The 23,299-nt window shown below is 41.0% G+C and overlaps 3 protein-coding genes across 6 annotated transcripts in view; all 3 read right to left on the reverse strand.

The window, feature by feature from the left end:
* Positions 1–6,497, reverse strand: part of LOC114659716 (signal-regulatory protein delta-like) — a 40,925-nt gene extending 34,428 nt beyond the window's left edge. The window contains exons 1-2 of the mRNA XM_028812342.2: positions 5,607–6,497; positions 185–514 (exon numbers count right to left, since the gene is read on the reverse strand). Of these exons, the coding sequence (XP_028668175.1) occupies positions 185–514; positions 5,607–5,667 (391 nt within the window). The 5' untranslated portion in view covers positions 5,668–6,497. The remainder of the gene's footprint in view (positions 1–184; positions 515–5,606) is intronic.
* LOC114658479 (signal-regulatory protein beta-1-like) overlaps positions 1–23,299 on the reverse strand; it is a 239,528-nt gene that overhangs the window by 110,025 nt on the left and 106,204 nt on the right. The gene's annotated exons all lie outside the window — the stretch shown is intronic.
* Positions 17,304–23,299, reverse strand: part of LOC114659717 (macrophage-expressed gene 1 protein-like) — a 28,368-nt gene continuing 22,372 nt past the window's right edge. The window contains exon 3 of one of the 4 annotated variants that reach the window (XM_051932641.1): positions 17,304–18,988. In XM_051932641.1, the coding sequence (XP_051788601.1) occupies positions 17,722–18,988 (1,267 nt within the window). In that variant the 3' untranslated portion in view covers positions 17,304–17,721. Of the gene's footprint in view, positions 19,309–23,299 lie in introns of all 4 variants that reach the window. The other 3 variants (XM_051932640.1, XM_051932639.1, XM_028812343.2) reach the window with 3 other exon arrangements.

Below are 23,299 nucleotides of genomic sequence, written 5' to 3' on the forward strand. Positions count from 1 at the left end.
AAGTATTGAAGTAAGAAACTGGAAGCCTTCTGAAGGTGCTGTTGAATAAAACTTTTGTTCAACTCAGGACTGTGCTGTGAAGTAATTTCAGGGGGTTTAGGGTGCTGTGACATCCCCTACAGGCCACAATTTATATTTCCATAAAGTAAATCCATAGCAACTACATTTTGAATTTGTGACCCACCTCTCACAACCAGGTTGACGCCTGTTCCCGATGCGTATGGCTTGTCCTCCCATCCCTTCCTGAACTTCTCACAGTAATACTCCCCGGTGTCATTGACTCTGACGTCCCTCACTGAGATGCTGTAGTTGACCATTGGGTTTTCCACAGCCCACCGTACCCGGAGGTCATTCTTCTCACTTCCTTTCGGGGCTCCGGAGAAGAAGTGTTGGCGTCCACTGCCGGTCCCTTTGTACCACCTGACTGGTCCCAGGGGAGTCTCATTTAATAAGACGCACCCTAAAGTGATGCTGCTTCCTTCTTTTGCTTCCACTTGGTTGGGTTCTTGAGTGACTGTAAGAGAGGGACAATTTTTCAAAATGAGAATTTCATATTTCTGAAATGAAATTATGACATTTGAAAAGCATGCAATAACAGGCCTTGCATTTCCAGGTAACAAAAACTCATCCTTAAGGTAGCTAAAAAACGTAAACGAGGGGTAAATTCTGGAAGGGCAGTTTTGATGTTCAATGGCAGCTAGTTTTTAAACCCTTCACTCTTCCTTGGACCCCAAATCATTTTGCACAGGTTCCTATTGACACAATGCTTTTCTAAATGCTCATCAAAAAATTGAAATTAAGGTTTTTAGTGTTAACTTTTAAAAAGTACATCTCTATATTTAAATTTCAATCCAAATTATTTTTTCCATAGAAGAAGACAATCCAAATACATTTCTGAATTTAGGCATTTATCCAGTCCATCCATTTATTGTTAATCTGCAGGTGATTCAAAATGCATCAGCACATTTGGCATTCAACCAACTGAGGAGGACGTGTGTCACTTCGCCCTTCAGGTCGCTACACTGGCTGCCTGTTAATGGCACACATTAAGTTCAAATCCATGATGTTTGCATGTAGGTCAGCATCTGAATATGGAGATACTTGTGAGGTTTTGTGCTCCTTCTCAACGACTCAGGTTTGTTGATGAAAGGCATACCCTGTGTGGTATGAAATCTCAGTCCAGACCCTTTCATGTGTGACTCTTAGCTGGTGGAACCATTCCGAATTCTGAATACCTCAAAGTGTTTGCAGACTTTCATGTTTGGTGAATTTTTGTGAATGTAAGGGCTCGATTGGGACATAGTAAGTTCAAAAATGTGATGCTTACCCACAGAATAGTCAACGGATTACCACCTGGCTGGGACGCCTCCATGCTGGGAGGACCGAGGTGGCAAATGTGGTCAGAAAGTTACCTCCACCGGAACACTAGATGACACCCCTCCTGGGTTGCAGCAGTGCCTCGGACTCCCGCAGAGCTTCATCGGAGTTGGAGTTATCTACAGCCCTGTTGGGATCTGGAGGTGCCACCAGGGGGTGCTACAACAGCTGCTGAGCCCTCTTGAGTTTTTTTTAAATAACGGGATATATGTAGCAGAAGAACGTGGAAGTTGGCGTACACACAGATTTATGCATCTGGATTTTTTTGTGCGTACGCACATTTCCTCTTTTGTCCGTACGCCATGTTTTAGGGTGAATTCTATGCATGGCGTTATGCATGAGGCCCAAGGAGAAAGAGATAAAGGAGTTGGAGTATAATTTTTACTCAGGGAAGCACAGTAGTACAGTGGTTAGCACATTTTTGCCCACAATAAGCGGTATAACACAGTTGCCAGACACTTCCCTAACCCTCAGGGACCCATAAAAGACCCACTGCACCATTATAATCCACTCAAAACCAGTTCACTTTCTTCCCATTGACTTCAATTCATTTTACCCAGTTTGCAGAAGTTCCCAAACATTGCCACGTTTTCACAGAACTCAAGGAAAAGCACATTCAGCGGAGGTGAGCTCATCACTTCCATTCACACATAAGACGCTGGCATGGTGGTCAGCACCAGATCAAATTGGCTTTTCCTCCCAGATGCCAAAAGGGTGGGTCAGTGCCCAGTGATGTACTGGTTTCCCTATTCTGGGATTGTACTCGATGCTACCAAGATGGACTCCAGTCCCCTTCAACTCTGAGTCAGATGAGCAGATTAGACAATAAATATATACTTTAAAAAGTGAAATAATCTGTGTGTATGGGGTGGGGGATTATATCTCTCAGCTGGCCTGGAAACATCTGGAAGGTGCTGACAGATGTTGCTGACCCATAAGGAATGAAAAAAATATGTAATTTTGCTTGACTTCTCACTACATTTTGGGGTAAATGAGAATAAAATGGAACAGAGAAGTCTGGTCTGAGACTCGTGACTGCTGCCTGCTTCTTTTATGCTTTTTCTCCCCATATCACGGTGGCTACTCCCTGTAGCAACAGTGGCTTGTACCTGGCCGAGGTTCCCCTAGGCCTGAGGCCGGTAACATGTGGACAGCAGTAATGATAGAGTGTCATTTCCGGAGGGTATAACTGGACCACGTGTCTGCCTGGGGGGTTGCTAACTGTGATCCCGAGCTGTTTCGACGTGTAGTGGGTGCAACAACGCACTGTACCAGTGCATGCTCCCCAACTTGACTTGACTTGAATGCCTAGAGGGGGACTGGGTGGTCTCAAGGCCTCAGAACCCCTGCAGATTTTATTTTTTTGTTTTTTTTTTGTTTTTTCTGTCCTCCCTGGACCATCAGACCTTACTTTTATTCTATGTTAATTAATGTTCCCTAATTTTAATTCTTATTTATTTTGTCTTTTTTCTCTTTCTTCATCATGTAAAGCACTCTGAGCTACATTGTTTGTATGAAAATGTGAGATAGAAGTAAATGTTGTTGTTGTTAACATTTCACACGTTGTCGCCTAACAGAATCCTCGGCTGCGTAAAGATCCTAACAGATGTCTCTTTTCTGCCAGCTAACCGCATGGTTGATTGTTTTCAGCTCAGAGGGTTTCACTTACCCCCGAACAGGAAATTGAACGGCAGCTGAAAATGAGGCCCTGAAAGTCAGTCACTGATTTATTAAAAACCGCAAGAGTTTCGCTGCTTTGATCCACAATGGTGAGCTTTGTGTGTTTCCTGTTTAGGAGCGATGGTCCAGAATGCAATGCTAGCACTGTGGCTGGTCCAGATAGAGAAACAAAAAAAAAAAAAAGGATAAAAGCTCACATTGAGAAAAGATTACAAGGCACTCCAATGCAATTCCAAAGTGGGACCTCCATGTTACATGCCTGATGGCAGGCGGTGGGTGGATGGAGTGGCCTTTTCATTACAGTTGGGCGTGGGAGTGTTTTTATGAGGGTGTAGTCTCGGCTGATTATTTGCCTCAATGGACCCTCTTGACATTTGGCTTTTGTGGTGCATCGGTAGTGAAAGCTGTCAGCCATCACCTATCAAGCTTCATGACAATGCCCCCCACCCAACACACTGTATGGGTTTCAAAAGCTGTTCTATGAAAATGTGGGTTGGCATGTCCAAAATCTGGCACCGTTCTGATTGTGAAAATCATTGTTCGCACCTCTCTGTGTACTGTATATACTCGCGTTTAAGTTCTCCTGCGGATAAGTCGGGGCTTGATTTGACTGTATAACTTCCAGTATTTTTAGAATGTTGCTTGTATAAGTCAAATGCAGAAAACTCCCGCTATTGGTCTAGGAGATTACGATATATTAAAGTCCACCGGAGAAAGTAACCACAGAGCACACTGCCTTTTTTTCCTATGTATTGTGCCAACGAGACCACACGGTAATACCCGAACTATTCCGAAGCAACGTTTGCACTGTTTTCTGTTTTTTGTATTTCACCCCGTCATACACCTTGATCATAAGAGCATCCCTTATCTACGATGGAGCATTCGATCAGAAGAAAATATGAAGCTGGTTATAAATTGAAGTGGCGAAAGAAATTGGTAACTGCGCTGCTGCAACAAAATTCGATGTGTCTGAGAAACTGGTGCGAGATTGGAGGAGGCAAAAAAAAAAATGTTTCGCATTTTTGAATGGGCGTATAAGTCGGGGTCTGAGTTTATGATCGGTTTTTCGGGTTTCAAACTATAAGCTTATAAGCTACGTTTATAAATCACAACGCACCTCGATGCTAATCAACCTCATGCATATGCAATGACGACGCTGCAGACGTTCATTCGCTAGTTGAAGAGCCTCCTTCCTGATGAGTCGAGGCCACGCCCCCTGCACTAAAAAGCATCTAGCTGCACTCCGCCCACTGAGTCTTTACCAGATCAAGCGTGCGCATTATAGCACCTCTCCTCTACAGTTAGGGTGTCCAGGAAAGGCGTAAAGTGCCAACTTCTGAGCGGGTAGCCACTATCACCTGGCACATGAAATGACACGATTGCAAATACAATAAATAATAATAATAATAATTAATTACATTTATATTCTGCTATTCTCATTACTCAAAGTGGTTTACATAAACAGAGGGGATCCACTTCTACCTCCACTAATTTGCAGCACCCACCTGGATGATGCAATGGCAGCCATTTTTGCTCCATTACACTCACCACACATTAACTATTAGATGGTGAAGGAATACAATACAATACAATTTATTTTTGCATAGCCCAAAATCACACAACAGGCTCTGCCTCTTGTGAGTGAGACAGAGATAGCCAATTAAACATGGGTGGATCAGGGGTGCCAGAATGGATAAGGCTGTGACAAGGGGGTAATTTTAGCCAGAAACAGACACTGGGACACTAGACAGGGTTGAGGGAAAGCTGAACGGAGCAAAGTATAGCGACGTCCTTGATGATAACCCTGGACCTCAGACTGGGCAGAGCATTCCATAAACACAAAGCAAAGACAACACAAAAACAGCTCAGGGGACAACTCTGTGAATGTCCTTGAGGGGGTCCAGCCAGAGAAGAGTCCTGAAACCCATCCAACATCTCTAGAGAGACCTGAAGATTGCTCACCACCGATGGTCTCCATCCAACCTGACAACCCTTTATGTGCTTTATGCTTCATGCACATCGGAGTATTACATTTCCTTGTCTTATTTTGTCCAATGCAAATTTAATAACAAAAGAAAAACTGTTATGGGATGAGAGGGGAAAGCGTCATTACTTGTTAAAAAATCCGTACAATACTCATAAAGAACCTCAAAGTGAACACAGAAACATGAAACTGTGAAGAAGCAAACTATGCTGCAATGCTGTCCCCCCATATCTTTAAATATATAATATGTATACTGCAGAAATGTACACACAACTCACACACTCAGCTGATAGCATATTTTCTTAAGCTTTTTGTATAAACAGCATGGAAAGTATCATAAAACATCTCAAACAGAGAGTTGAGGAGACAGTCCTACCATTCTAACACAGTGATCCAGAAAACAATGTCAGCAAAGAAAAGACCCCACAATCAGATTTGTCTTCATAGGCTGACCCTAACGCTTTACCCTAACCCTAACCCTAACCCGGTCTTTATATTATTTCAAATTCATTTCAATAAAGCTCGGGACACAGTGGACATCATCCGAAGTCGACGTCCCACCTACCTTGACAGCAGTTTAACGGTACAGAAGTCACACAGGCGGCGATCAGAAGCAGGCGCTGCATGGCTCTCCTTTAACAAGTAGAAGTGCCTGACTCGGGGAGAAGCTCACACTGAAAGAGGAAGTGCCATTTTCCTGAGTTGCAAATTCCTTGCGAGAAGTCAGGGTTCAGTGAATTCACCCCGTACATTTTATTTTATTTTCCTGGCTTTCGTCTTTACTTCTGAAGGATTTTTTTTTTTCCTTCTGCGGCCTGCCGTGTCACAACACTGACCTGAAAAGGATTTTTTTTCACTCGCCAGTAAACTGCATCGTTAATAATGGGATTAGGAAGGGCTGATCTGTAATCTTTAGCTGGCAGAGGGAAGTTCACAGGAAGCAGGCGGTCTGTTTCCTTTTATTTATGAGGCACTGAGGTGTACAAAATGAGGTCAGGAATACAATCTGTGCCTTTCAGATTTGATCGTCATAATGTAACTCCTGATTGTGTGTCTGTGTGTGCGTGCCTGCCTGCCTTCATAGGCCAAAAGTAAACCATTGAATAGATTAAGGAAAGATTAAGGGCATTTATTTAGAAAACAATGGGGAATAGGAAATAGTAAAACACAACACAAAGCCATATTGCCTCACTCGGACCCCTCCTTATCGTTCCTGGGATTCACAGGCAGCTGATGGGATGATCTACCAATATGCCCAGTGCTAACCCTGGCAAAACTGGTGCCCTAGTGGAATATACTTGGGCCCTTCCCACAATTCCCACACCTACCCTGCCCCTTCCTAAACCCACTACGTTAGTCTCTTTCTCTTCTTGGTCCATAGGCTCAATGCCCGTAGGTGTCGACCATCCGCTGCATCAGTTCGTGCCACTTGGCTTTGACTCTTGGTATTGTTGCCAACCTAGCAATATCCTTGCTGGTCCAATCTTCCATGTCATCTGCCCACTCTCGTTGTGACCTTCCCTTTCTATTTGTGCAAGCCATACATTGAAACATAACTATTTTAATGAGCCTGTTGTCAGAGCTGTAGCGTGGCAAAACAACGCCTGGTGCCAAAAGGGAAAATAAGTGCCCTTCTTCAATCAAAATGGATAAAATGAATTTATTGTATTCACAAGGAAAACTAAAAAAAATGTTATGTTTGAATTTTATTTATTTACATAAACAATTCCAATACTTTTTGGTAAAATTAACACAATATATAAAAAAAATAATAAGGATTCAGGACAGAACAAAATTCAGCCGTGTGTAACGGTCGAACGCTTTGAGCCCTCTGAGGCTTAATCAAAATGTAATTAGCTTCAAAGGACCGTAGTTGGAACTCAGATATCAAGTTTCATCAAAATCCGTCAATAAATATACAGATTGTATGTATCAGACTTCCACTCACATAGTTATATACTGTATGTTGTGGTGTTTTGGGGAAGGGGTACAAAGCAAACTTATTTATTAACATAACAAAATGACAATACTTTCAAACAATTAACAAAATACTGGATTTTACCATATAATTTCATCCATTCATCCATTTTCCAACCCGCTGAATCCGAACACAGGGTCACGGGGGTCTGCTGGAGCCAATCCCAGCCAACACAGGGCACAAGGCAGGAACCAATCCCGGGCAGGGTGCCAACCCACCACAGCCATATAATTTCCGGTATTTTATAATGTCGGTCGTATAAGTCGAATGCGGAAAACTCACTCTGTTGGTCCAGGAGATTATGATATGCTAACGGCCACCTGAGAGAGTAACTATGGAGCACACAGCCTTTTTTTTCTATGTATTGTGCCCACATGACCACATGGTAATACCCAAACTATTCCGAAGCAATGTTTGCACTGATTTGTGTTTTTTGTATCTCACCCCCTCATACACCTTTATCGCAAGAGCATCCCTTATCTACGATGGAGCGTTCGATCAGAAGAAAATATGAAGCTGGTTTTAAATTAAAAGTCGTTGAAGTGGCGAAAGAAATTGGTAACTGTGCTGCTGCAACAAAATTCAATGTGTCTGAGAAACTGATGAGAGATTGGAGGAAGCAAAAGAAAAATGTGTCGCATTTTTGAATGGGAGCATAAGTCGGGGTCTGTTTTTATGATCGATTTTTCGGGTTTCAAGACCCGACTTATACGCGAGCTACGTTAATAAATCACAATCACCTTGTGAACGCACCTCGATGCTAATCAACCTCATGCATATGCAATGACGACACTGCAGACATTCATTGGCTAGTTGAGGAGCCTCCCTCCTGATAAGTCGAGGCCCTGCCCCCTGCACTGAAAAGCACTACTTGTACTACTGTATGTTCTTTTTGGCACCCACTTGTCAATACATTGCATTGTCAATCATTAGTATAAATATGTAAATAATAAATAGGCAAAGAAGCACACGTCACAAACTTAACGATACCTTTTAACGTGAAGTTTAGCGAAAAACATGGAAATGTCCAGGGAACTTCTGCAAACTGGGCAATGAGGAATAACCAAATTAGTTTTGAGTGGATTATAATGGTGCAGTGGGTCTTTTACATATTCGTAAAGCCTAGAAAAGTGTCGGGCAACTGTGCTACACCGATTATTGTGGGCAAAAATGTGCTAACCATGGCACCACAGTGCTTCCCAGAGATAAGATTATAGTCCAAGTCGTTTATCCCTCTGCTGTCCTGAGCTCCTATCATTGTAACTAACACAATATAATATAATATAATATAATATAATATAATATAATATAATATAATATAATATAATATAATATAATATAATAATATATTAACGTCTACGTGTGGAAGTGTTTGTGTCTGTCTGTCCAGCCCAGAAGTGTGAGGCTACAGCATGAAGCTGAAAGAAATCGACTCAGTTGTCACCGTGAAACCGCTGAGAAAGAGAAAATCGCTTAGCCGCTAATACACAAGCGAGGCGAGCACATCGGCAAAACAAAACCTCCGAGGAGTGAGAAACTCGCTTAGCCGCAGATAGACAAATGGAGCGAGCATGTCATCAAAACGAAACAGACGAGGAGAGAGAACCTCGCTTAGCCGCTAATGCACAACTGATGCGATTGATTGATTGAAGTGCCAGAATCCATGGTTTCTAGGAGCCCAAGCTTTTTACAGCATGGCCTTACATGGCTAGTATAATATAATATAATATAATATAATATAATATAATATAATATAATATAATATAATATAATATAATATACATAGTGGCCAACACCAAGCCCAAAACTTCAGACATAATTAATCCATAATAATTAATCCTGGGTTAAAAAGACCATTTTTATTCAATTTAATCCCTTCAACCAGTTTTCTCCTTCCACAATACACAATGTAATCTCTTTCCTTGTTGCTCTATCCTCCTCCATTCCTCCCAGGTGAGTTTTGTCCACTGCTCCCCCCGACTCCCTGGACTTCATGGAGCTCAGCTTTGCAGAACCCAACCCGGGAGTGCTTCTGGCGCTCATTCACTGCCTTCAGGAATCACTCCTGGGTGAGCTGGGACCACCATAAGAGAGGGGAGTCACCTCCCAGCAGTTCCCATGGAACCCAGCAGGGCAGAACTGCCAAACCACAACTCAGATATCCATATGGGATCTCCCTATAGAAATGAAAAGTTTCTCCTCGACAACAATGAGGTCTGAAAGAAATGAAATGGAGACATTGTCTTTGGCGTCATGTTTCACAGCTTTTTCTCCTGAATGCTTCACCCCGGTATTCTCACAAGGGTCTCCTTTTGAGTTTCAGCGGATATCTCAACAAAGTCATACAATGGGCTCAGATTTTCCAAGTAGTGTCTTGACATTTCTTTTCTGCAATTTCAAAGTATTTTCATTGTGCTCAGTAATAGACAGTGATAATAATAATAATAACAAAACACTACTCAAATTGCAAAGCTGCAGTCCTTGCTTCTGAAATTTTACTGTTAGTTGTTTAATTTATATTGCTGTGCTCCAGTTAGGTCAGACTCATTCTGGAGGAAAAATCTGGCAGTGTGGACAAGTGGGGAAGACTTTGTGCTTCAAGCCCTGAGGTTGTGTGTTCAGATCCCACTGCTGACACCACTTTGTGGTGATGAGCAAATCACTTCACCTACCTGTGCTCCAAATTGAAACAACAAAAGAAATGCAACTGATTGTATCTCAGATTTGGAAGACACCTGGTTAAAGGCATCAGTCCAATAACAAAATGTCAAGTGTTTGAAAGAGATTAAAACAAAATTAGAAAGAGGTCTCACCAGACAGACCATGTGTTCTAGTCTCAATATGGACTTCCTTTCCCTCAGTTGTATCTTGTGTCTCCTTTTTGTCTGAAGCTGCTTCCCCTAAGGAATTTTCAGAGAAACATCTGTGGCTAAGTTTATTCTTAAATGAAACAAATGAGAATCTCTGTGAAGTCTCATAAACCATCAAAGATCAACCTCGGATTGGTTTCCAGAGATGTTTTTTGGAGTTTAAGTCTGGACTCTGGCTGGACCACTGAAGGACACTCAGAGACTTGTCCTGAAGCCAATCCAGTGTTGTCTTGGCAGAAGGCTGTGGCTCATTTTCCTATTGGACGGAGAACCTATAGCTCAGTCTGAGGTCTGGGTTTTTATTAAGGATTTCTTTTGTGCTACAATAATGGATGAAAATGATGTCACCTACATCTGCAAACTAGTGGCCTCCACGCTAGACAGAATTGCTGTTCTCCTTCAGTCAAACAGAGGAGTTTACATGCTGTTAGATAGATAGATAGATAGATAGATAGATAGATAGATAGATAGATAGATAGATAGATAGATAGATAGATAGATAGATAGATAGATAGATAGATAGATAGATAGATAGATAGATAGATAGAACAACAACAACAACATTTATTTCTATAGCACATTTTCATACAAAAAGTAGCTCAAAGTGCTTTACATAATGAAGAAAAGAAAAATAAAAGACAAAATAAGAAATTAAAATAAGATAACAGTAGTTAACATAGAAAAGGAGTAAGGTCCGATGGCCAGGGTGGACAGAAAAAACAAAAAAAAAACTCCAGAAAGCTGGAGAAAAAAATAAAATCTGTAGGGGTTCCAGGCCACAAGACCGCCCAGTCCCCTGTGGTCATTCTACCTAACATAAATGAAATAGTCCTCTTTGTAGTTAGGGTTCTCACGGAGTCACTTGATGCTGATGGTCATACAGACTTCTGGCTTTTAATCCATCCATCATTGTTGGAACATCATGGTACTTAGAGTAGATGGTGGTGGCGCAAGCACCAAAAGGACACCGGAAAAGGAAACAGAAGAGAGAGTAGGGGTTAGTGCAGATTTTAGAGCCACCATGAATGGTTATTATAATGAATTGGATATACAGAGTATCAGGATTAAATTACAGTGAAGTTATGAGAAGGCCATGTTACAGTAATGTGTTTTCAGTAGTTTTTTAAAGTGCTCCACTGTATTAGCCTGGCGAATTCCTACTGGCAGGCTATTCCAGATTTTAGGTGCATAACAGCAGAAGGCCGCCCGCCTCACCACTTCTTTTAAGTTTTGCTCTTGGAATTCTAAGGAGACACTCAGTTGAGGATCTGAGGTTGTGATTTGGAATATAAGACGTCAGACATTCCGATATATAGGATGGGGCGAGATTATTTAAGGCTTTATAAACCATAAGCAAAATTTTAAAGTCAATCCTGAATGACACAGGTAACCAGTGTAGTGACATCAAAACTGGAGAGATGTGTTCGGATTTTCTTTTCCTGGTTAGGATTCTAGCAGCTGCATTCTGCACTAGTTGCAAACGATTTATGTCTTTTTTGGGTAGTCCTGAGAGGAGTGCGTTACAGTAATCTAGCCGACTGAAAACAAACACGTGAACTAATTTCTCAGCATCTTTCAATGATATAAGAGGTCTAACTTTTGCTATGTTTCTTAAGTGAAAAAATGCTGTCCTAGTGATCTGATTACTATGCGATTTAAAATTTAGATTACAGTCAACAGTTACCCCTAAGCTTTTTACCTCCATTTTGATTTCTAATCCTAATGCTTCCAGTTTATTTCTAAAAGCCTTATTGTATCCATTATTGCCATTTACCAAGATTTCAGTTTTCTCTTTATTTAACTTGAGAAAGTTACTATTCATCCATTCTGAAATACAAGTCAGACATTGTGTTAGTGAATCAAGAGAATTGGGGTCATCAGGCGCTATTGATAAATACAGCTGTGTGTCATCAGCGTTGTGCCCTGAGATAATCTGACCTAACGGAAGCATGGAGATTGAGAAGAGCAGCGGACCCAGGATAGAGCCTTGTGGAAGACCATATAGGATATCATGTGTCTTTGAGTTGTAATTACCACAACTAACAAAGAATTTTCTCCCTGCCAGGTAGGATTCAAACCAATTTAAGAAACTGCCAGAGAGGCCCACCCACTGACTAAGGCGATTCTTAAGAATATTATGATCAATGGTGTCAAATGCGGCACTCAGATCTAAGAGGATGAGAACAGATAAACGACCTCTGTCTGCATTTACCCGCAAATCATTTACTACTTTAACGAGTGCAGTTTCTGTGCTGTGATTTGTTCTAAAACCTGACTGATATTTATCAAGAATAGCAGGTTTATTGAGGTGCTCATTTAACTGCATAATGACTGCCTTCTCTAGAATTTTACTTAAGAAAGGCAGGTTAGATAGATAGATAGATAGATAGATAGATAGATAGATAGATAGATAGATAGATAGATAGATAGATAGATAGATAGATAGATACTGATGACACTCATTCATCTCACAGGACCACCTTCCATAAAGGGGCCGCAGAAGAGAGTTGAGACTGGACAGACAGTCAACTTAACTTGTGAGTCACTTGGTGACTAGGACACCAGCATGTGTGTTTTTCCTGGTAAAGTTTCCTTTTTGTTATGGTTGATAAAAAGGGACTCCAAAAATGTAAACATTTAAATGTCAAATGTCAAGTAGCAAGTTTCTTTGCTATTATTAACCTGAATTACAATTCTTGAAGTTTAATCCAATTATTAAATGGAAAGGGTGATTCAGGTGAGCTGGATCAAATACTACTCATTAGTAATTGTCCATATCTGTCCTCCCCAAGCATGCTGTTTAGGCAAAACCCTTGCTGATTCAGAGAGGGTCATACTTTAAAGTCCACTCCGTTTCATTCTACGTATTTATGCGACTCTCAGCATCATACTTTTATTTTTATTGACAAACTGAATGTATTATCCATTCACAATTCCTTTAGACTTCTTTTCAAATTTGCTTAAATGCACCTAATCAGCAGAATGAATGCTCTCATTGTGTGACATCAAAAAACTAAAGTGAAATGCGTGGCACACGGCCAAAACCCCACCGGCTCAGCCTTCCCGGAAAACCAGATGACTTTTTAATTAAATGTACAGTTGAAACGGTTGACAGCCTCACTAGTAAACAAACGAGTTCCACAGTAATTTCTAAGAAAATGAAAGCCTGTCCAGTTCTTAGTTTTGGTTTTAGTTTGGCGCTCGGGTCCTAATTTGGGATCTTCAGGTGGTCTGGCAGCACGCTGTATCAGTGCAGACCCCCCTCTTCAGTCTGACTGAAATTGAAACTACTGAATTAATGCCAGTGAAAGCTGCACCGTAATTCAAATGAATTTACCATCCCTATAAAAATCCACAGTCTGTCACTGTGATGAGTCGCGTGTCTCTGGAACAGAAAATGTATTTTTTTCTTATAACAATGGAAACATTTAAACCTGGCAGAGCAAGTGTGATTGATGAAGACCGTTTGGGATGTTAGAAATTTTTATTAATGGCAAAAAAAAAAAAAATGAGACAACATTGGAAAGAATGTGGAAACACTGGATAATTGATGTTATGGAGGACACGGTCGGGCTGGGTTGAAATCTTAGCTTAGTCAGAGTCCTTTCTCGAGGGATCACCTTCTCCCTTAGTCCACATAAGTGTTGTGACCACAAAGAGGAGCCAGAGAGCCCCAAACCAGAGATACAGCAATAAACCACATGTTAATAAAATTAAATAAAATTAAGGATATTAATTCACGGGCGGCACGGTGGCACAGTGGGTAGCGCTGCTGCCTCACAGTTAGGAGACCCATGTTCGCTTCCCGGATCCTCCCTGCATGGAGTTTGCATGTTCTCCCCGTGTCTGTGTGGGTTTCCCACAGTCCAAAGACATGCTGGTTAGGTGGATTGGCGAGTCTAAATTGGCCCTAGTGTGTGCTTGGTGTGTGTGAGTGTGTGTGTCCTGCGGTGGGTTGGCGCACCCTGCCCAGGATTGGTTTCTGCCTTGTACCCTGTGTTGGCTGGGATTAGCGCCAGCAGACCCCCGTGACCCTGTGTTCGGATTCAGCGGGTTGGAAAATGGATGGATGGATATTAATTCACTCCAAAGCACATATCCAAAGCACCTTCTAGAAATCAGCCAAGATACACAATTATTACACGATTCTTCCTGCTTTCTCCTCTAGTGGAGTGTTGCCCGCTTCCTCCCTACTCTGACTTGTTGATTTGGAGTGGTTCCCATGCTAAGCTGTGTCTCCCTGGAAGCAAAGTATGTGGGGGGGTCCTTCCCTGACAGTGACCTCTATTGACACCCAGAAACTGGCTGCACTTCCAGACTCCAACTCACATGCACCCCTGTAGGTATCCCAACTGGAGGCTGCCACACGAGGACCGCTGCCACCTGCCATATGGGGGAATGGAACTGCTCCCAAGTTCTGGCTTCCGCTGGTCCACACATTATTTTATACCGGCTGGGCACATAGTTATCTTTTTATCCAGCAGGCCAATCCATCCGGCCTCCCATCCAGGTAATAAACCTTGCTCTTCCTAAGCCGGGATGCCCCTTCTTATCCTACACTGTTCTCCAGGTCCTTCATCCCAAACTCCTTGAAGATTAAGCCTACTGGCAAGTCTATTTTGCTCCTTATAACTGAATGTACAATACATGTGTGTTTGAAGATGGCCAGTGATGCACTGTCTTGGGTTGGTCCCTGCCTTGCACTTGATGTCACTGGAATGGGCTGCAGCCCACCATGAATTTGAATTGGAGCAAGACGCTACAAACTGTGGATAAATGAATGGATGATTGTTTATAAGTTTATAGTATGTACAGAGTATAGTGAAGTTCTAACATCTTGTGACACGTCACCATTCCACACAGCTGTGATCAGAGAGCAGAAGTACTTTATTTTTTTTTTAGAGCAATCCTGGAAATTGGTGGTGGCGTGCGCCACCACCATCTACCCAAAGCACCATGATGTTCCAACAATGATGGATGGATTAAAAGCCAGAATTCTGTATGACCATCACCATCAAGTGACTCCGTGAAAAACCCGAACTACAAAGAGGACTATTTCATTTATGTTAGGTAGAATGCCCAAAGGGGACTGGGCGGTCTCGTGGCCTGGAACCCCTACAGATTTTATTTTTTTCTCCAGCCTTCTGGAGTTTTTTTTTGTTTTTTCTGTCCACCCTGGCCATCGGACCTTACTCCTTTCTATGTTAACTAATGTTGTCTTATTTTAATTTCTTATTTTGTCTTTTATTTTTCTTCTCTTCATTATGTAAAGCACTTTGAGCTACTTTTTGTATGAAAATGTGCTATATAAATAAATGTTGTTGTTTACCTCAAAATGTCTGTCTTCTGTACTCAAAAAATCTCAGAAAGCAGTGCACAACGAAGGCTAAATCAGTCCTTACAGAATATTCTGTTCTATGCACCTTTACAAGATACTATAGAGAGCAAAAATAATTCTATACAACTGGCACCTACATATCCGACTAGATAGACGCGGTGTGGCCAGCCCCCCAGGTCTAAGTTTACCATTTTGTTCATTTTCAACATACGGTGGCTTCCATGATGTGTGGGACAAAGACACACATTTCCTTGATTTCCCCCTCTTCTCCACAGTTTAAAATGACAAATCAAACATTAGAACTGTAGCCGCCGAAGTATAAGGCGAGATCAAGCACGGGGAAAACGAGTGCCGAAAGAAAACTCTCAGTCCAAAAGTTCGTTTTAAAAATATTTAGTGAAAGTTAAAAGCAAATAATCCACACAAGAATAAAAGAAAAAAGTAGTTACACACGTAGAATGAAAGGCAAAAAAAGAAAAATGTATCTTCTCTAAATTTAGCTTTTCTTGATAAACTTTAGTTATTTCTGTACTTAAAAGTTCTTTATTTCTTCTTCTATACTTAAAGATTCTTAATTTCTTATTCTGTACACTTTAAACGTGCGGCTATGCACTTAAATAAGTGCGGTTTTATGAGTTACTTCACACACTCAAAAGGCCCGTAGGCCCACAGGCACGGTTTAAAAGCATATGCCCTCTACACCTTACCCATGGCAAGGCTGGTCACTAACTGAGAATAATATTTAGTCAAAGCAGATATAAATAGCTAGAATATACCAATATCACTCAACTTATGGGGGTTATAGGAACCACCCATAGATTGTGCATTGTCATCTAGTAAAATATTTATGAATCTTATATAACTAGGAAAATGGCTCTTACAAGAACATTAGAACAATCTGGATGAGGACATGCCTTTAAGCCCAACAAAGCTTGCCAGGCCTACCCACTAACTTCTTCTAAAATAACATCAAGTCAAGTTCTGAACGTCCATAAAGTCACTACTTGGTCACTTATTCCATGTGCCTGTGGTTCTCTGCGTGAAGAAAAACTTCCTAACATTTGTGTGAAATTTACCCTTAACAAGCTTCCAGATGTGTCCCCATCTTCTTGATGAACTCATTTTAAAGTCACCGTCTCGATCCACTGGACTAATTCTCTTCATAATTTTATACACTTCAGTCGGGTCTCCTCTTAATCTTCTCCAGGCTCCGGGATCCAGATTAAAATTCTGCTCTGCATAGTCAAGTTCCCCGGTATATCACGAACCTCCTTCAGCCCAACACCTCAGGCTGTGCTTGGAAACCTCCTCCTCTAACCCTAACCCTAACCCTAACTTCCTTTCTGTTCCTCATACACCCAACTAAGGACAAGTGGGAATCACGCACTCCGAGCCATTGTTCCAACATTATGGAACAGCTGATCAGCAGAATCTCCTGAATCGTTTAAGTGTCAGCTTAAGACACATCTGTTTAGACAGGCATTTGGGTAGCACTGCTGTCTGTGGGTGACGTTTACATTGTCCTTGTTTTGTATTTTGCTTTGCTATTTCATTTTATTCTATGCTTTTATTGTTCAGCGATTTGTGACTTTTGTCTGTGACAGTCACTTTATAAATGCATTTTACTTACTTATCTCTTCTGGGGGCACCAATAAGGATTCTGGCTCGCTCCCCAGCCATTGTGGTGGGCCCTTGAGAAGTTTGAGGAGGAGAACATCCCACAACATAACACCTAGCATTGAGAGGACAGCTCGCTGTTGCCGCACTAGTTGGACTTCATCTGCAGCTTTTGCTGTATTTATAGGATTCCCTGCAGCAGGCTCTGAAGCTGCTCATTTAGATGATGGATTACCAGCTCAGAGTGGTGGTGGCTCATCGCAAGGAAGGCGCAAATTGTCAGTGCTGCTGTGTAGCTCTCCATTCAAACATGTAAAAGAATGTGAGGCACAAAACACAGCAAAGTATTCATAATTGATTATATGTATAGTAGTTCACTGTTTGCTACACTTTAAAAATAAACAAACTAATTAATTAATTAATTAAAAAAAGAATGAAACAATAAAGCAAAACCGAACATCACTTTCTAGATTTATTAAGACACAATCATAAAAAGTACATTTGCAAATGAATAAAGAAAGTTTACATATAGGGAACTACAAATTATACCATTAGTGCTGAGAGAGCAACAGTATTAATTTTATATGAAATCCATAATATAAGTCCAGTAAATCAAAAAATAAACATTTATTAACTATTTTTTAAAAATTTTATAATTCCAATCACCACATTTGAAACTAATTGTACCTTTTAGTTCAAAAGTATACACTGTAAGTTAACATTTATTATCATTATACGTAATGGATAAAACAAATGCATCAAGAACAAGGCCCATAGCTTGAGGGTGGGTTTAGAAATTCGTTTTCCCCCATTGACGCCCACTGAGGATTTATGATTTTTTTAATTGTTTTTTTGCTGTTTTGCTCATCTCTATTATTCAACTTCTACTTGGCACCTCATCCCATACTCGCTTGCGGTAGCGTCTGACCCCAAAGACAGCCAGTGTTATAATGACTGCCAGCAAAACCAGGACAGCAATTGCCACTCCAGCTGCTGCTCCACTGGTCAAACCATTGTACTCTGTGTGAACATCATTTACTTTTATAAAACTCTGTTTATTTGAAATTGACAACATCCTGCCTAGTGGCGTCACCATGGTATCGTTTGTGGAATTATTATTAATTCTGTATGGATTACTAAATGGAGGAACTTTTATTGGGAGCAACTGCCCACCTTTAAACAAGCCTGTAGTGATGCAGTAGAGAATTTGGCATCCGTCACTAATTGTGGCTGAATATTGGCTGAAACCGTTGGCACAGGTAGTGCGAGACTCACCAGCCAGCGGATTGGTGGCCTCACAGCTGAAAAAGCCCCCGAACACTACAGAATACTGGGCACATCTGTCTTTATTTGAGCTAACACAGACGTTAACATCTTGTAATATCTTCAAGGAAGTAAAGCAAGTTGGGCAAGACTGGGACTTGGTTATAAGGTTACTTGACGATGAACTGTAGAGACCACCAAACAGGAAGCTAATAGAGCCTTTGACAGTTTCGTTGGTGGCAGCACACCAGTATGTCGTAAATATGGCTCTTCTGGTGTAATAGACAGTTTCACACGAATTATCACAGCAGGTTGCAAATATCCAGCACCTGTGACAATTCTTATGACACTCGTGCTGACTGTAGTCTTCTTGCTTCTCCTGGGTGCGCAGCCTGACCGGATTGTATGTTGGTGGGCATGAGAAGCTGCCAGTGAGTGGGTTCTTCTGCTCTAGTGAAGAGCAGAGTTGATATGCGTCACTTGTGAGCGGGGTACACACTTGATAGACACCACCAAAGCTTAAGTTGGTCGCCACTCCTTCACAGGACCCGTCGTCGACATTTGCCTGGAAGTTGAAGTTTGTGGAATCGCTTTTCAGACACCCCGGACGTTGGTTAACCGTGTAGTACATCATAATGGCCTTCTCGACAGATTGGGAAACCTTCTCAGCGGTAAGAGCTGGCAAGTCTGGAAGGGTCTCCTTGTTCAGAATGGAATGAAGTGGCAAACCAGAGCGGTCGATGGCCACCAAGTTGTTGAAGATGCCTTCCTGCCAAGTTTTAAGGGTGATGCCCGGGTAAAAGGGGATGCTGCCGTAAACTTGCACCAACGAATGTGTCACGTTACCTGCGTACCATTGGGCTAACATATCTCCGGCTACTCTGGACACTCCAGCGTCAAATCCAATATTGATCTTATTAAAGAAACTGCTTCCAGCTGAAGTTTTGATTGAGGTCATATCTTTGAGGTCACTCTTGATAAAACTCGACCGCACATAATCTTCTTGAAGCAGGATGGCCCCAGCATCGACACTCGTAATGACATGCGTTCCAAAGTTTAGAACAAGCATTTCTGAGAGATAGTCGGCTTCTTTTGTTTGGTCGTCCCCTAAAGCATCGGCAATGTCCATGATCTGCCTCTTGAAGCGAGCATCAAACGAGAAATTGGGATTGGTCTTCACACTGTAGACTAGATTCCGCACCTGGAAATAGGATTAAAAAAGAGATACATAATTTAACACAAGGCCTGCTGTGGGTCTTTTAACAATAAACCATAAAGCCTTTCGTGCGGCTCCAGTCTACAGAGACCAACTTACATCACCGAACACAAGAAACCCAGAGATTACACACTGTGTCATTCTAGTAATTAATCATCATTCACTTTGATTTGTGTAGCAATTTATATTGTTTTAATTTGCTCTTTAGGGGATTTGAACCATTTGTATATGACCACTATCGATGTTTCCCTGATGTCTTAATATGAATTGGGCTTCAGCGCCATTTTACATTATTCCTCAGTTTGATATCGATAAACACAACCACCGTAGATGGCTTTTTTACAAGTAGCTCAAGCATTAGATCTCAATATTAGATCCTTACAACAATCTGGACGAGAACAAGCCATTTAGCCCAACAAAGCTCGCCAGTAAATTCTTCCATAAATAACATCGTCACATTTTGAAAGTCTCAAAAGTACCAGTGTCTACCACTCTACTTATTCCATGTGTCTGTGGTTAGGAACAAAAACTTAATAATGTTTCTGTGAAATTTCCCCTGAACTAGTTTCCAACTGTGTTCCCGTTCCTGATGAGCTCATTTTAAAGTCACCGTCTCGATCCACTGGAGTAAATCTCTTCATAATTTTAAACACTTCAGTCATCTCTCCTTTTAATCTTCTTTTACTTAAACTGTAAAGGCTTAGCTCTTTTAATCTGTCCTCATAACTCATTCCCTGTAGCCCTGAATCAGCCTAGTCGCTCTTCTCTGGACCTTTTCTAGTTCTGCTGTGTCCTTTTTGAAGCCTGGAGACCAAAACTGCACACAGGACTCCAGATGAGGCCTCTCCAGCGTGTTGTAAAGTTTGAGCAGAACTTCCTTGGACTTGTACTCCACACATCAGGGTGCTATATAACCTGACGTTCTATTTTCCTTCTTAATGGCTTCTGAACACTGTCAGGAAGTTGATAGCTCAGAGTCCTCTATGACTCCTAAATCCTTCTCATAAGGTGGACTCTCGATTTTTAGACATCCCATTGCGTTTTTAACCCTCACATTTTTACATCCTATATGTAATGATTTATATTTGCTGTCCAAATCCTTCTCTAATGATTTCAAATTATCTGCTAATCCACCTATCTTGGTATCATCTGCAAACTTAACCAGCCTGTTACTTATATTCCTATCCAAAACATTTATAGATATTAAAAATAAAAGTGGCCCTAGCACTGACCCCTGCTGGACTCCACTCTTAACATCAGCCAATTCTGATGAAGTTCTTCACATCATCACCCTTTGCTTCCTGTGTCTGAGCCAATTCTACACAAAACATCCTAAAATGCCATTTCTTTTAGTTTGATGCCCATCCTCTCATGTGGCACGTTATCTTAAAAGAAGTGGTGAGGCAGGTGGCCTTCTGCTGTTATGCACCTAAAATCTGGAATAGCTTGCCAATAGGAATTCGCTAATAGCTAGGCTAATACGGTGGAGCACTAAAAAACTGCTGAAAACACATTACTTTAACATGGCCTTCTCAAAACTTCACTTTAATTTAATCCTGATACTCTGTATATTCAATTAATTATCATTACTATTCACGGTGGCTCCAAAATCCATACTAACCCCTACTCTCTCTTCTGTTCTTTTTCCGGTTTTCTGTGGTGGCAATCTGCGCCCCCACCACCATCTGATCAAAGCACCGTGATGTTCCTCCATTGATGGATTAAAGGCAAGAAGTCCACATGACCATCATGATCAAGTCCTTCCGTGAGAATCCTGAATACAATGAGGACTGATCATTTATGTTAGGTAGAATACCTAGAGGGGGCTGAGTGGTCTCGTGGCCTGGAACCCCTGCAGATTTTTTTTTTCTCCAGCCGTCTGGAGTTTTTTTTTGTTTTTTCTGTCCTCCCTGGCCATCAGATCTTATTTTTATTCTATGTTAATTAGTGTTCTCTTATTTTAATTCTTATTTTGTCTTTTTTTTCTCTTTCTCTTTCTTTTTCTCTTTTCTCTGAGCAACATTGTTTGTATGAAAATGTGCTATATAAATACAGTGAAATACGTTTAACGCGAAAACGCTTAAGACGAAATATCGGTTCACATGAAATAATACAACGTTCCCGACAAACTACTATGTATTTTCATGCATTTTTTTCTCTTAACACGAAACGAAAATCGCTTAACACGAAAAGATTTCCCTTCTGGGAATGAACAAAATACGGAAAACACCAGCCGCGCAGGCGAGATTTAAGAGGGGTGTGAAATGAAAGAGAGGTGGTTTCACATGTCTCGTAGAAAGGAGGCTAACTTGGCTTTGAAATACCCTTGGAATAGCCTGTGACGCGAGCCAATTTTGTTTATCTAAGCTACTTTCACCCTCCACCCCTACAAACGCCACACAAAAACATCTCATCTCTCATCAGTTGGCTTTGGAATTCAGTGCCGAGTACATCGCAGTGTGAGTAAAAATCAGTGAGTTTGGTTCGCGTTTTTTTTTCTGTTTTAGAAGAATTTTTTTACGAGCAGAATGGCAAAGAGCTCAGGGGGAAAGCAAACTGCTATTTCGCTTAAAATGAAGATGGAGCTTCTTAAGGCTGTTGATCAAAAACAGAAGACGAAAACAGAAATCTGTAAAGATTTTGATATTGCTAACTCTACATTATCAACAATAATTAAAAAAAGAGAGCAAATTACGGAAATGTTTGATTTTTTGTATTAAATTACATTAAGTTCTTGTGAATGTTTTTGTTTCATTGATTTTTATTAAATACATGCATATATATATATATCTATGTAAATAAAATGTACTGTAATAAACTTAATTTTGTTGAATATACTGTATGTTTTTTTTTTGTAATATCCTTTAACACAAAATTCTTTTAACATGAAAAAATATTTCAGTCCCCTCAGTTTCGTGTTAAACAATTTTCACTGTAAATGTTGTTGTTGCTGAATGTCCAGATAAATAAATCATATGCCCCACTCTGGTCATATCCTTTTGTTGCTTCCTCATAGAATTCCAGCATGTTGATAAAACACAACCTCCCTTATCTGACCCCACACTGACTGTTCAGATAAATTCCTGTACTTATCCTGTGCTACTCAATCTTATCCTTAATAATTCCATTAATTTTCCTTTGATGCACGTTAAGCTTACTGGCCTATAGTTGCTTGGATCTGCCCGGTTACTCTTTTTCTACAACGGGATAATGTTTGCCATTTTCCAGTCCTTCAGAATCTCCCCAGTGTGCTGTGACTTCCTAAAAATCCATGTTATTTGAGACTGTGGATACAGACTAATTGTAAGTTTGAGGTTATTGTTACTCTTGTTTAAGGAGGTGTTGGGTAGGATGGCAGGAAGGAGCAAAGAGATATGGTGGTGGAACAGAGAGGTTCAGGATGTCATAAAAGCTAATAAGGTTGCAAAGAAGACATGGTACCCATCAGGGAAGGAGGAAGATAGAGAAATGTATAGGCGGACAAACAAGGAAGAAAAGAAGCCAGTGGCAAGAGCCAAGAGACAAGCTTTGAAGGAGGTGTATTAGAAATTAGAGACAAAAGACGGAAAGAAACTGTGAATTTTAGAATGGAAAAGACCTGGATCAAGGCTGGAAAGGATTTGAGTTGGATAAAGAAGATAAAAGATGAGCAAGGTGTGGTCTAAAATGAGCATGACAGAATGAAAAATGGATGGAAGAGGCACTCTGAAAAGCTGTTAGATAGATAGATAGATAGATAGATAGATAGATAGATAGATAGATAGATAGATAGATAGATAGATAGATAGATACTGATGACACTCATTCATCTCACAGGACCACCTTCCATAAAGGGGCCGCAGAAGAGAGTTGAGACTGGACAGACAGTCAACTTAACTTGTGAGTCACTTGGTGACTAGGACACCAGCATCACATGGCTGAAATATGAGACGACTGTAGATAGACAGATACTTTATTAATCCCAAGGGGAATGAAG

This window comes from Erpetoichthys calabaricus, chromosome 10 (genome assembly GCF_900747795.2).
Source record: "Erpetoichthys calabaricus chromosome 10, fErpCal1.3, whole genome shotgun sequence".
In the NCBI taxonomy this organism is placed as follows: Eukaryota; Metazoa; Chordata; class Cladistia; order Polypteriformes; family Polypteridae; genus Erpetoichthys; species Erpetoichthys calabaricus.